At 54.9% G+C, this 13,152-nt stretch overlaps 5 protein-coding genes across 5 annotated transcripts; 1 reads left to right on the top strand and 4 right to left on the bottom strand.

The window, feature by feature from the left end:
- Window positions 1-108: 108 nt before the first annotated feature.
- On the bottom strand, window positions 109-741 carry J7T54_005133 (uncharacterized protein; the record flags this gene model as incomplete). Its single annotated transcript, XM_051505874.1, has 1 exon — window positions 109-741. The coding sequence occupies one exon, from the start codon at window positions 739-741 to the stop codon at window positions 109-111; it is 633 nt and encodes a 210-aa protein (XP_051362779.1).
- A 920-nt stretch (window positions 742-1,661) lies between these two features.
- Window positions 1,662-3,218, bottom strand: J7T54_005132 (uncharacterized protein; the record flags this gene model as incomplete). The annotated part of the gene is made up of 5 exons (XM_051505873.1): window positions 1,662-2,374; window positions 2,547-2,774; window positions 2,840-2,959; window positions 3,014-3,067; window positions 3,122-3,218. 5 exons carry the CDS (start codon window positions 3,216-3,218, stop codon window positions 1,662-1,664), a joined length of 1,212 nt encoding a protein of 403 aa, XP_051362778.1.
- Window positions 3,219-5,865: 2,647 nt separating this feature from the next.
- J7T54_005131 (uncharacterized protein) lies at window positions 5,866-6,471 on the bottom strand (the record flags this gene model as incomplete). The annotated part of the gene is made up of 2 exons (XM_051505872.1): window positions 5,866-6,189; window positions 6,253-6,471. The coding sequence occupies 2 exons, from the start codon at window positions 6,469-6,471 to the stop codon at window positions 5,866-5,868; spliced, it is 543 nt and encodes a 180-aa protein (XP_051362777.1).
- Window positions 6,472-7,902: 1,431 nt separating this feature from the next.
- J7T54_005130 (uncharacterized protein) lies at window positions 7,903-9,318 on the top strand (the record flags this gene model as incomplete). Its single annotated transcript, XM_051505871.1, has 5 exons — window positions 7,903-8,104; window positions 8,277-8,350; window positions 8,407-8,786; window positions 8,832-8,927; window positions 8,979-9,318. 5 exons carry the CDS (start codon window positions 7,903-7,905, stop codon window positions 9,316-9,318), a joined length of 1,092 nt encoding a protein of 363 aa, XP_051362776.1.
- A 335-nt stretch (window positions 9,319-9,653) lies between these two features.
- On the bottom strand, window positions 9,654-12,944 carry J7T54_005129 (uncharacterized protein; the record flags this gene model as incomplete). Its single annotated transcript, XM_051505870.1, has 7 exons — window positions 9,654-9,754; window positions 10,016-10,462; window positions 11,435-11,517; window positions 11,635-12,384; window positions 12,448-12,569; window positions 12,621-12,661; window positions 12,716-12,944. The coding sequence occupies 7 exons, from the start codon at window positions 12,942-12,944 to the stop codon at window positions 9,654-9,656; spliced, it is 1,773 nt and encodes a 590-aa protein (XP_051362775.1).
- Window positions 12,945-13,152: the final 208 nt, after the last annotated feature.

Raw genomic sequence — 13,152 nt, 5'->3', positions numbered from 1 at the left:
ATATGCCACTGGTCATATCGACCATCCAGTACAAGGTGCCTCGCCGGATTCAACACGCCATCACTCCCCTTTAATTTGGGGCTCTTCTTCTGGTGCTCTATGCAAACCTTACAGCAGGAAAGCAGCGGCAGCGGCACCAGCGAGCATATTCAAGCCAACCATGGCAGTGGGCATAGCTGCACCAGGGGTGTCGGTCCTGGTCTCCTCCGCGCCACCATCCTCCTCATCATCCCCACCAGGAGCCGCGGTGGTTGCAGGCGTCTCGGTGACGGTAGAGACGACAGCCGAGGTGGTGGTGACAGTGACCATGGCCGAGGTGACGCTGGCGCTGCTGGGGTCGGGCGCGGTAGCCGTGGCCACGCTCCTGGTCTCCTCCTCGACGATGACCGTCTCCTCGACAATGACCGTGCTGCTCGCCTCGGGCGCCGTGGCCGTGGCCTCGGTCTCGGGCTCCTCCGTCTTCATCGGGTCGGACGCGAGGAAGCTGGGCGTCACGGTCTCGGTGCCCTCGTACAGGGGGCAGCCGGGGACTTTCTTGGGAGGCGCGCGACCGCCGCCGCAGTCGACGCCCTGGCAGATCTCGAGCGAGTCGGGGACATACCAGACGATGCTCTGGTAGGTGTTGCCGTAGCCGGGCTCAGGACGCACCGTCACCCAGCTGGTGAAGGAGGTGCAGCCGTCGAGGTCGGTCTTGGCGTAGACGGAGGCGGCGAGCGCCAGGGCGGCAGTGGCGTACTTCATTTTTGCTTTTCGGGAAACGAGTGTGATTGATGTCTGAACGAGCGTGGGTGCGTATTGACTGCGAGTAGTTGTGCGTACAGAATGAATGTCGGTCGTTGCGGCCACTTCTCTTGGAAGAATAACCTGCTTTTTGTGATTTCCCTGCGGCGACTTTATTGCGCTCCATTGATCGAGTGCCAAGTATCAATCAGGCTGTAGTTACTAGCGGCAATCCTTCAATCCACAATGTCTCGTCAGGGGCTTCCAGCTGCCTCCTCGACCAACCGAAATGCGCTTCAGCCTCCAATTTCAGGTCGCAGGATGATGGTTCGGCATCTTCCATATTGGGATGGCCGTCAGACTCAGTCCAGACTTCTCTTCTCGGACCAAAGACCCCAGGGGCTGCCAGGATTCCTGGCCAGACAATGCGGCTGAGCGTGCAACAAATTCACGGATGGCGACATAGTCCAAACCTCCCGTCCAAAGCAATCTGATATTAATGATAAAGAGTGAATGTCGTGCGCCTCCGTACCTGCCAAGCCCGTAAAAGTCGAGAGATTCCTGCAGCCAGCGCGTCCAAAGCGACAAAAAAGCAAATCAAACAGCCGATCCCCGCGGGAAGAAGCATACCAACAATGCAAGAGAGAGCACCTCAAAGCCCAGCCGAACATTCAAGCAACGCACATTCCTCCCTAGCCGACCCATCCCGGCCAGTCCCGTGTTTTTTGTCCTTGTCTGTTTGCCCTCCGCCTGTCGTTTGTTGCCTTCTCCAAATGCTGCATTATCGCCATCCATGCCGTCCAGATCAAAGCCAAACATGAGTAACAAATTCCACAGCAAAATCCTGTGCGCCAGGCCATCCTGTGATCCCCAAGTGTTTCAATCTTTACCACCCAAGTAAACATGTCAAATATAGCGTGCGCCGCATGTCATCGTTGATCCTAGCCCCATACGCTCGCCTGGGTGCCCAGGCCGGACTGCCCCCAGACACTGCCGCCGCCACGTCCCCATCCGCCAGAGGAGCCCATGGGAGTGGTGGAGCGGTTGTTTTGCGCGTTCTGGTTGCCCTGCGCATTCGTCGGTGTGCCAGAGGGGCGAGTTCCTATGGGCGCCACAGCAGGCTTCGAGCCAGGTGCAAGGTCATGAGACGGCGAGGCACCAGTTGGGCTCGAAGTGCTGGTGCGGCTATGAGGGCCGACAGCATTGTCAAAGACCCTGTTGGTAGGGCCGGGGGCGTTTGGACTGGCGGTGCCGGAAGGACGGGGGCTTGGGTCAGCCGCTGCCGACTTGGGATCAGCCCCGGACCCGGGCGTGCCAATGTCGCCGATGCGGCCGTTGTTGTCAAAGGGGGAGGCGCCGCGCAGGCTGCCGGGTCCGCTAGGGCCGGGAGCACCTGTGCGGATCTGTCCGTTCTCGTCGACATATGTGCTCTTGTCGGCAAATGGTCCTTCGCCGTATAGTGCGCTGCGCTGGCGAGCTATCAGCTCACGGGTCTCCTCCTCCGACATTTGCTTCTGCTGCGGCTGCTGGTTGGCGTTGTTGTTATTGGTGTTGGTGTTGTTACCGCCGCTGCTGCTGCTGCTATTGTTGTTGTTGTTGTTGTTGCTGTTGCCTACACTGGCACTAGGAGCCGGCGAGGCATCTGTTATTGCATCTACAGAGACAAACCGTTAGCCCACTGTCAACGAGAGTGCAACACGCAAGGGATAGAAGCCGGGTTGCCCATCCCCCTCATTCGGCTCTCGGAGGGGGGTGGCTTCTTTGTTTCAATTTCTTTCTTTTTCTTTTCATGTCTCGACTTGCTTATACTGCAGAGGGTGGCCTACTTCGTTGGTACTGCTGCTCCGTGTGCAGGTTGCGCAGCTCACGCTCACGCTGCGCCGCCATCCTACGCTTCGCCTGCATGACCTGTTCTGCCTCGTTCGAGCCACGCGAGGGCTGGTGACGCTGCGACGCGTAAAAGTTGTTCAGGTCACGGCCGGGTGGGCCAGGCGGACCGTCAAAGTGGTTCGAGTGCGGGCGCGAGCTAGGTCCATGCGATGACATGCGTCCTTCTATCCGGCAAACCGCCCATCAGTCATCCCTCCTCTCGAATATCTGCTGCGGTGCTGCTGCTTACCGAAGTCGGGCGTGCTTCGAGCCGAACCGGGTCCGTGGTGCATCGGCGAGAACTTGCGGCGGCCACCAGCCATGAAGCCCTTGCCGGACTTTTGGAGGTTTTCGTAGGCCCGGTCAACCTCTGGTCTCATTAGCGCATTGATTGGGGGAACACAAGGGCTGTGCGCGCTCTTACCATCAAACTGGTACGAAAAGGCGTAGTCGTCTTGAGGCTGGGGAGCACTGGCGCCTGCCTGGTCAGCGCTTCGTTCGAGTCTGCCGCGGACGGGTGCATCGTGCGTACCTGCGCGCGTGGGTGTCGTGGCACCCTGGGGTTCCCAGTTGCTGCTACCCTGCTGGCTGTTGGGGCCGGCCCATTGGGGACTGTCGTAGTAGGACATGTCTGCTCGGGGGGGATGCACGGAACGCTGCGAGACGCCGTTAGCATGATTTCGAGGATGGTAGATAAGTTTGTTGCGGTGGTGCGAGGGTGAGACACGGCCGGCGCGGCCCCGGGCCAACACACGACGTCAAGACTTTTCGAGGGGTCCAGCTGGTGTGTCGCAAATCCCGCGCCAAACCCTCCAGCAACATCGAGGTCAGGACATACCAGTCGAGGACGGCAGATCGCGATCGACTCAAAGGGAGTCTTGGTGATACTGCTGGAGCCGAGATTATTCCTTTCTTCAGACGAAAAGAAATTGGACCGCGCAAGAGGTCGACGCGACTCGCGAAAATCGAATTTCGTTCCTGGGTCTTCGCTGTCCGTTCGAACAGCTCGCTGATTTCCCTCGCTCGGCCGAACTCTGTGGTGGACGGCGGTCTGACAGCAACAACAAGTGCTATGCGTGCAGAAAGTAAAATGCCTTCTCAGACCAAGTCCGCACGGAGAGGTTGAGTCGTTGAATGTGATCGGAGCAGAAGCAGAACGAGGAGAAGAGGAGAACGAGCAGGATGAGCGATCTATTACTCCGACGATGTCCCCAGTTGTGGCAGGCGCGATGATGATAGGGGATGATATTGGCACTGTGTGCTCCGGGTCCAGGTGCCGTGGACAGGACAGTGCGATTCCCATTCGGACCAGTCCCAAATGTGGGATGCCAAGAATCCAGAGTCATTTCGCACTGTACTACGGGTGGTCCATTTTCCCGAACAGCCCCGACCCTCCGCGCTTGAGGCGCTGCGGCAGACGTTGTCGCGCATGGGCACTGTGAGCTGTTCTGTACCTTCGCCAGCGCGACGAAGGTCAGCGCTCGCGTGATCGCGCTCTAATTTTGTTCCTCTCAATGATGCGCATTGGGAAGACGATACTGGCGTCTAACAACCGCTCGCCGGGAGCACATCACAGATTCTTCTGTCTCGTCACACTACGGCGCTAGGTGCCTTCACGTCATTTCTTGGCTCTCCATCTTGTGGGGGTCCAAATTTCGGTCGATGTGCTGGCGGCACCTCCTTTTCATCTGCAGGCTGGGGAATCGGGATGTCTCTTTTTCCTTCCTTCTCGGACAGTCCAGGCCAGAATTGCACCCCACTCGAGTCGTTCAAGTCGGATTCGGTTTGACGATAACTATCTTCGACATACTCCGTAGTGTTGACGGAGAATGTGAGCTTGTGTTGCTGGTCCTCAGGAGCTTGCGCTCTGGATAAGGGGCGGCGTGCTGGCAACCCAAGGTGTGACCCAACGACATCTTCAAGGTGCCTTCCGGAAGGAAAAGGATCGGCCGTTTCCCGTATGTCACAATAGTTCATGTATGATAATATGGATGGATGGATATCACAGAGCACTCCTGTGAGTGTCCTGCGAACTTCATATGCATGCATGCGTCTGCACAAAAGCCACGAACCAGCGGCATGGACTCTCTTACATGCTCGAGAAGCCACTGAGAAAGATATCCTCCGTCTCACCCGGTAGTGCCTTGCGAATAGTCTTATCGTCTCTACCTTTGGGCTGTGATGATGGTGCGTTGCACCCCTCGGTCCAGTCGATTGAGCAGCGAAGGTAACACAGTGTCGCTGTGCTACGCCGCCCATCCTGCATGCTCTTCCTGCATGCCACGTCCCAATCCGGCGCAATCACATCTGTGCGGAGAATGAAGCTACCTTGTTGAAGATGTCATCATGGACCTGTTCGCGTGCTCAAGGTCGGCGTTCGCTCATGACTCACGCCTACCCTGTGGCAGATTTCCTTGGTATATACAGCATCGCTGGAGCCGGTGATGAGTGGGAGAGTAATGTATAGCAAGGACTCACCGGGATTTCCGACTTTTAGAAAAAGATGTTTTTGGTTTCTTGAAGCATGATAGGACTGGTTTTTGCACGTTTGGTTGGTGGAGCTACATTAACTCGTTTGCTTAACCCCTCACCAGTGAGTGAAGCAAACCGACTGCAGCAGGATTCAAAAGAAAAAGGCCGGATTCTTCTGGAATTTCCCGTTAAACCTCGGAGATACCCATGGAAAAGAGTCCTGTACTAACAACAGACTCGGAATCGATGCCGTTGGGTAAGAGGGGAAGCGGCAGTCAGAGGTAGCCTTGTCGACAAACATACAGCTTTTCCCTGACAGATGAGTGCGAATTATTGCAAACAAGAATAATATACGCATTCATACTGCACACCACAGCGCAACAAATTCAAATGACGTTACTGCAGTCAGTCACAGAATCGTAAAGAAAGACTTCTCGGGTGCTGAGTCAACCCACGTTTTGAAATGCGAGTGGCCTCTTATATCGTGATCCGCCTTTCGAATCAACCCAAAAACTGTGATAATACTCAAACCGACCAAGTTCGTCGGCAATTCAAGCGAATTGTGGGACTGTCACACTACTCAAAGACATACATAGCCTCTAGGCATAGACCACAGTCTCCCTGATGTTGTGCGGCTTCAGGTTGTGCAATATGGGACCACGTTTTTGATCCGAGTCTACCATCTCTATATGCGGTGGTTCGTGCAAAACATAAAGTGAGGGACCAGACGTCTCAATAGGGCTCTGGACCATGCCCACGACACTCCTGCATAATCTCAACCACACCTCTGGCAATCCCGTGTGCCTAATCGAGGTAGGCCTCAAATATCTCTTGGTACTGCTCGTGCGTATCCTCATCTCCAATCCAGACGTCCCTGGCCCGGTCCACGACCTCAACGTTGGTGCCAATGAAAGTGGCAACCATCCCGAGACCGAAAGCGTCCTTGTCGATAAAGACGTGCTCGTCAGGCTCGACAACATCGAGGTAGTATGGATGTGACAGCATGGCTGTCAGGACCTCGGGGGATTCATAGAGAAACATGGCGATGCCGTCGAAGTCAACCAGCTCATCGGATGCCGGGGCTGAAGCCCCTCCCTCGGTAGGGAGGATCTGGCCGCCAACCTGGATCTGTTGAATTGCATGTTAGGGTGGCCCTCAAGAAGCAATAGGAGTGTCCGGGCTTCAACTTACTTGCTGGTATCTGCTGATGTTGAAATATGTGGCAAGAGGGGCGACCTTGGGGGCATGCTGTTCTTGCCAGTACGTCCAAAACTCTTGGCGTGTAAAGTCAGGATGCCTCTTGACATAGGTGACCATTTGGGTCAAGCCGGTGTTCGAGTGGCAGGCGGAGGCCTGGGCCGTGCCCAGCAGGCAAGCGGCTACAGCCAACGTGGTTTGAAGGACGTGCATGGCTAGTGATGTGACTCTGAGGCGCTGCTTGCACGAATAAGGGCCGTGCGAATGAGACCAAAGATGTGCAAGTTCGAGGTGTCTTGCAGAAGAAGTGATCAGCAAAGGGGAACGGACCACTTGTGCGGCACGGATCTGGTCTGTTTAAGACTACAAGTCCATTCCTCGGCTGCATGGCAATTCGATGCAGACATTGCTGGTCCATGCAGCCATGAAAGTGCCTCGCCTGGAGTGCCCACTGCCCACGAGGCTTCTCATAATGCATGCTTGCATGCAGGTACCTAATGTATCATCCCGGTCCGGCAGCAGAGCCAGCATGCTGCGATAGTCAAGCACGGCTGCACAAAGGGATTGGGCATGTCATCAACATAGAGGTCACTAAGACGTCCGTGTCTCTGAGTGATTGTCACTAGGCATAATCGACGCTACCACAAATATCTGTGCTCGTCTGTGGTCACGTTGCTGAAGGCTCGAGCTGAGACAGGTTGACCTCAATGGAGCGCATTAGCTTGATCACTCATCAGGATGCTGGAAACGGGATGTCCAGCCAACCAACGCAACAAGTTGAAGTGGCTTGTCCTTTCTCGTACACATGCAGAACCATGGGTATATATCCGCAAATCACCGTATGCAGCTCTTCTCCGCCCCCGGTCGTTTTCCTTTCTTCTATTCGGCCGGGGCACCGGACACGGCACGCACAGGCTCCAGCCCCCACGCTGCCCCCGGTCATATATATTGTTTAGCGCCAACAGCTTAGTTGCAGATCCAGCGTCTCCGACAAACATGTCAAGCTTCTCTCGACGTGTATGGCGCATTCGAAGCTGAAGGCGTAAATTACAAATCTTCTGCCTTCCTATTTTAGAGTCTTAGACCAGGTCCGGCCTCCACAGGCCGGAGGGTTTACGTACCAAGTATATCGAACGAGTCAGAGCACGGGCCGCCAGACGCATGGTTCTCGCACAGCTCTCACTTCATGCATGTTTGGACTGGTGCTTCACAAGAGTTAGGAGACGGTGAGAGCTGTTCTGCCATGGCGCCACAGTCCTGCTGATCAGCTGATGAACCGCTGGGCTACAGTCAGCTGTAGGGGATTGACTGATCATCATGCTGGAACTGCAATCTGCAAGTCGACATCCTTGATTTTTAGTGTTGTTTTATTTGCTGAAATGAGAAGGGATCGTCGCCTGTTCCGCAATGGAATCTTCAGCTGGTCCCTGATTAGAACCAACACGACATGGGCGCCCATCAGCCGCCTCTGCCAGGTGCACAAGCTGCTGGAGGGGGGCCGGAATATTACAAAGTACACATGCAAGACCTTTCAATATTATTCCTGCACTGACCGCCATCTGGCATCGAACCTTCCAAATGGCAACCCTCCCGTGATCCGACTCGCGATTCTGCAGCCTTTCACCGTCCTGTGACGTGCCAGCCATGTCGGGTTTCCCAGTCACGGATGGCATCACAACCTTTCTCGACCCGGCAGGCCACGACGTCGACTTTGAGAACCCCGAAAGCCAGAACAAGTACGATCACTTTGCGATCACGGCTGTGCTGGGGTCACTCGCCCTGTTCTGCCTCTGCCAACGATTGTACACGAAACACTTCATTTTGACTGGCCTCCAAATCGACGATGGTATGACGATAGATCACGCTCCCCGCTGCTAGATGGAGAATCCAGGCTCATCGGACAGGACTCATCACTTTGGCTTGGATAGCGTCGTTGGTGATGCAATCCGTGCAACTATGTGAGAGCAATGCATTGGTGTAAAGGGAGGCGGTTGCTGACTATCCCCTTTCTCCCGCAGGGTCTATTTCCATCGGGGGTCTCTGTCACCATGCGTGGGAAATGCCAATTGAAGTATTCGAAAAGCACATGCTAGTACGTCCAAGATTCATTCGTGGACATGGCTCATCAGACTGACTCTTTGCGTGCAGAGCTCGTACATTGTCGCTCCCATCTTCATCACCTGCAACGGACTCAGCAAGGCATCCCTACTCATGTTCTACCTTCAGATATCGCCCCAGAAGTACTTCAGGATCACCATCTGGGTAGCCATCGGTATGGTTGCGACGTACACCATCGTCATTGCCGGCCTGCTGCTATTCGCCTGCCGACCGATTCGCGCAGCGTGGGATCCATATCTCATGGCTGGTGGGGACTGTCTTGACACGGCGGCGCTTTACATCGCCATTGCAGTTGTCAACATTGTGTCAGATGTAGTCCTGTTTATCATTCCAATTCCCACGCTTTGGGGGTTGAAAATGCCTGTGGCGCAGAAGATTGGAGCTGCTGCCATGTTTGGTATTGGTTCCATGTAAGTCATCCTCTTTTGTGGGGGAAGTTTAATCTGACATGGCAGCACCGTTGCGACGTCTATTGTCCGCATGGTCTATTTGCCTTCGCTTTTAGGAGCTATGGACATCCCCTGGGTCGCTGCCCCAGCCAACGTGTGGTCGTGAGTGCTGAGATTAGTCCCTGACGGGGAATCTGTTGACAAAGTTACCAGATTTGTCGAAGTCAACCTTTTTATCATCTGCGGTTCGATGCCCACGCTCCGAAAATTCCTGAAGCGATTCATACCCAAGCTCTTCGACTCGCTGGGTTCGAGGCCGTCCCAGGCAACTCCCTACCTCGTGTCCGGCAGGAAGCTCAGTCGCGGGCATCGAACGGGATATAGTCAATTCGGCGGTTATGCGATGGAAGACATGCCAGATGGTCGAGGCAAATTCAAGGAAAACACTGAATCTGCAACAGCCAGCATCAGTCAGGCCACTGGAAAGAACGAGTCAACAGCGACTGTTGTCGAGAAAGACAACGTTAGCGAGGAAGCGATATTGAAAGGCTGAAGTCATATCATTGTGTTCTCTTGATGAGCGCCAACCCAATATTTGGCCAAAAGTTTTCACCATCATGTATACATGTATGAAGGCAACTCAAGTCATGTCCGGATACCAAGCGCTCGAGCTCTTCAGAATGCAGTCCATCTCCACGGGTATTGTCCCACGACGCGCGGGAGTCTGGCCAGATACTGGTGAGACTTGTGTAACCGCTCAGGTTCTGCAGCTCAGCTGGCATACGACGACCGAAGCTCGTGCCATTGACATCTTCCTCGACCGGGTGCAAGAATCGTACACTCAAATCATCAAAGGCCTCGTAGAGCCATTTCCCTCGGCTCCAAAGATCACTCAAGGTCCGCAGGATGTACAAGATGTTCTTGATCGTTGTCCTTGATCGTTGTCCACAAGGTCCAGCTAACGAACTTGTATGCGCCGCGCTTCTTCACTAGCCTGCAATCGGCCATAGCAGTGCAAAATTATCAAATTGATCCAGCAGGCCTTTTCGGCGGTGATCTGCACGTAGAAAATGGAGTTTGTCTGAACCGGTTCCCGATATAGAGCGGTGTAGGTAGTGGCTCCTTTCCATAGCTCGCCAATTTCAGCGACTGATTTGTGAGGCAGCAAGGGGCAGGGAAGGAGGAGGAGAAGAAGACCCATGAGCCATTCGCTACGCAGAAAGGTTTGATGAGTGCTACTGAATTCGTACCGTGCCGGGCTGAGAGCTTCTGCCCAAGCCATGCGACAATCGTTGCCGGGTCTGGGAACTCTGGGCTCGACGCGGCCTTTAGATAGTCATATGTCTCTGATTGAATCTGCAGGATACGATAACGCTGGAGGCATCCGTGGATCTCAGCTTCGTTGACTGTTGTCTCGATTGAAAAGGTTGGAAGCGCGACATTGATCACCGCATCCGTGATCTCCTGCACGCGGCTGCAGCCTATGCTCATGGAATGGTCGAAAGAAACCTTGCTCCAACAGAGCCGCCTCAGGGTCTCGAGCAAGCTCATGCTAAGTTTGTCGACGTCTCGAGGATCTTGATGGAGACCCAGGTCGACGCATATGCGCATGCCGACGCCGACCAAGTACCAAACATCCAGCAATGACGGGTTCAAAGTGGCAAACTGAATCAGGAACAGGAGCGACTGGACGCTAACTATCGAGTTTGGAAGGATGGCGAATTCTCGGAATGATAGGGCTGGTTGGAACAGCTTTCGGTGCCTGGTTGGAGCTCGTGCTGTCGGCACTGCGAGAAAGGATGGACACGGATATGGCCAGTAAGTGAATCACGGTGAAGAAACCGTATCCATGGCTATGAGACGACATGTTGCAGCTCCCAATACTCGGTGAGACGACAGCCTCCGGGTTGATGGGAGGGTCAGGTTATGTGCCCCTGCTTCGAAGCGTGGTAGTGCGTAGACTTGCTCGTACTGGGCCCACAATCCTTGTATGGGGAAAATGGGCAGTCGTGAATAGACATTAAACTGATAGTGCTGTATTAACTCGACAGCAAGGGATCTTTCTAGAAGAAAAGACGCTGGCTCCTCCAGGTTGGGGACCTGGGACAGGTGGGATACAATGAAGAAAGACGGATAGTCCATATTCGCAGTAGACAATGCGACGGTAGAGAGCGTGATAACATCATGCGTGGGTGAATATGTTGATGCCATGATGGGAAGGACGTCAATGTCTGCTATGAGAGTCGATGGCGCTCTGCGAGGCAGATGAGTGTGCAGTAGGTTGCCCACCATGGCCTCTGTTGCCTGGGTCCGGCCCGGCAGGGCCGCTAGAGGCGGCACGATGATGCTCGAGTGTTCTTTGAAGAGTCTCGATCCATGACTGTAGATATGTCGGGTAGTTTCGCCCGCGTGTAGACGGGAGAAGATGTCCGCCTGACTCCGCCTGTCGCCGCATGGATATTTCAAGCGGAGAATGTGGGGAGAATGCGGGGATAAGCGGGGAGCGCAGACGGAACCGCCGATCATGGTTGATCGTGGTTCGAGGAACGGACGGGAGCTCATATCAAGCTTCCCCGAGACGGAGGCTCCGTCTGTGGATCCGCTGAATGGCCTTTCCATTGCAATAGGACGCTTGTGCGAGAAAGTGGGCGAGATATCATATATTACACTAAGAATCATGGCTCTATCCTTGAGTGACTGCACGAGAACCAGCAACCGCTGGAATTGTGCCCGACCCTTCACAAGCAGCATTCTGAATTTTCGCGGCGAGTTTGATAATGGGAATGACGTGTGAGATCGGTTTCTAGGCTTATCCGAGAATAAATCTATCTTCCTCACCCCTCGCCTCCTCTCTGCTAACATTGCTCACGCTCTTCCACCGACTGCCAACCGGTACACACTCCCCGTCGACGAGTTGACATTCGTCGGCGAACCAAGGTACAGGATATCCACCCCATCCGCTTGCATAACAGCGTGCAGGCGCTCAACCCGCTTGCCATGGGCCGGCGCGAGGACCGTGTTCGTCCAGCCCATGTTGCCCGTCTTCTCCAGCACGTACGAACTGTCTCCCTGGCGCAAGTAGTAGACCCGAATCGTTGTGCCGTCATGCGTGATGCCAAGGGACGCGGTCGTCCCCACGCCGGCGTAGATAATCTCGCGGGTCCATGGACTGGTTGCGCCAAAGATGGATGTGGCTCGTCGGACTTGCCACGCGCCATCTGTCGTGTTCTTGAATCGACGGCCACTTGATACATGGACGGTGCCGACCGAGACCTCATAGAGTGCGAGCTTGGCACTCTGGGATGCCGGTCCTGGTGAGGTGTTGATGTTCCCTCCGTACCTTGCACCCGAGGTGAGGGGCTGGAAGATGAGATCAGCAGTTGATTCCGTGACAGGGAGAGACACGGTGGCGCCTGTGATTGTTCGGTAGGTGTCGGTAGACGGTCTGTAGCGAAGGTAGCTGCCCTCGTGACGGACGGCGGATGCTGGATACTTGCTCCACTCCCACTGCAGATGCATGTCGCCCTCAGAGAACTGGATGTCGTCTGGATAGACAGAGTAGCCTTTGTTATAGGCCCAAATACTGACACGCGTCCACTGCTTGGAGGATGTGGAGTATCTGTAGAAGTATCCGCCCTTGGCAGAGGTATCACCAGAGGCCTGCCTTCGGATGATCAATCACAGGTCACCATTGTTGCCGCGCTTGACCATTGGATAGATGAAGATGGCAGTCTGGTCGGGCATCTCTGAGCTTTGGTCGACCAACGTGCTGCTGTAGGCGGCTGATGAACGGAAGTAATTCCACTACTCGTTGTGCATGCTCGTGAACACATGAACGAAGCCATCTCCGTCCACGGCGATGCTGGGCGTGTTGTGACCGGCGTATTCCGCAAAAACTGCAAATTCGCCCGAGGACGTCTTGACACAGTCACCTTATATCGCCCCATCACACATGGAGCGGCGCGCCACCATGACATTGTTGTTGCTCGTAGATCCGCCTGGCGGCTTGCGAAGATAGGCGAACCGGTCGTAGCCGCCGTACTGGTCCAGCGGTGCCCACCAGGCAGCTTGGTTGGTGCTGCCGGCGGCACTGATGATCGTGACAAGCTCTCCCGGCTGGATGGCCGCTTGAGCCAGGAAGGGAGCTGCCAACAAGGCAAGGAGTTTCTTTGGATACATCGTGCATAATTGTCGTATTGGAGAGGATGATCTTACTATTGGAGACAGGGGGGAGCCTCATTCTTAAACAGCTGTCAGATCCTCGAACATCGTGAGTTCTTTGCAGACTCCGCGTTCCCTCCCAGTTCTCCACTGGGACAGCAGTGCTGTGCGTCCATTCAAACGTGGGGAAATCGTGACAAAAGGTTTCCCCGCAACGAACCCCACG

Source organism: Emericellopsis cladophorae (genome assembly GCF_022114955.1).
Source record: "Emericellopsis cladophorae strain MUM 19.33 chromosome Unknown NODE_17_length_331089_cov_116_747350, whole genome shotgun sequence".
Classification (NCBI taxonomy): Eukaryota; Fungi; Ascomycota; class Sordariomycetes; order Hypocreales; family Bionectriaceae; genus Emericellopsis; species Emericellopsis cladophorae.
Note: the sequence above shows the minus strand (reverse complement) of the source record. Positions and strands in the feature narration are given on the sequence as shown.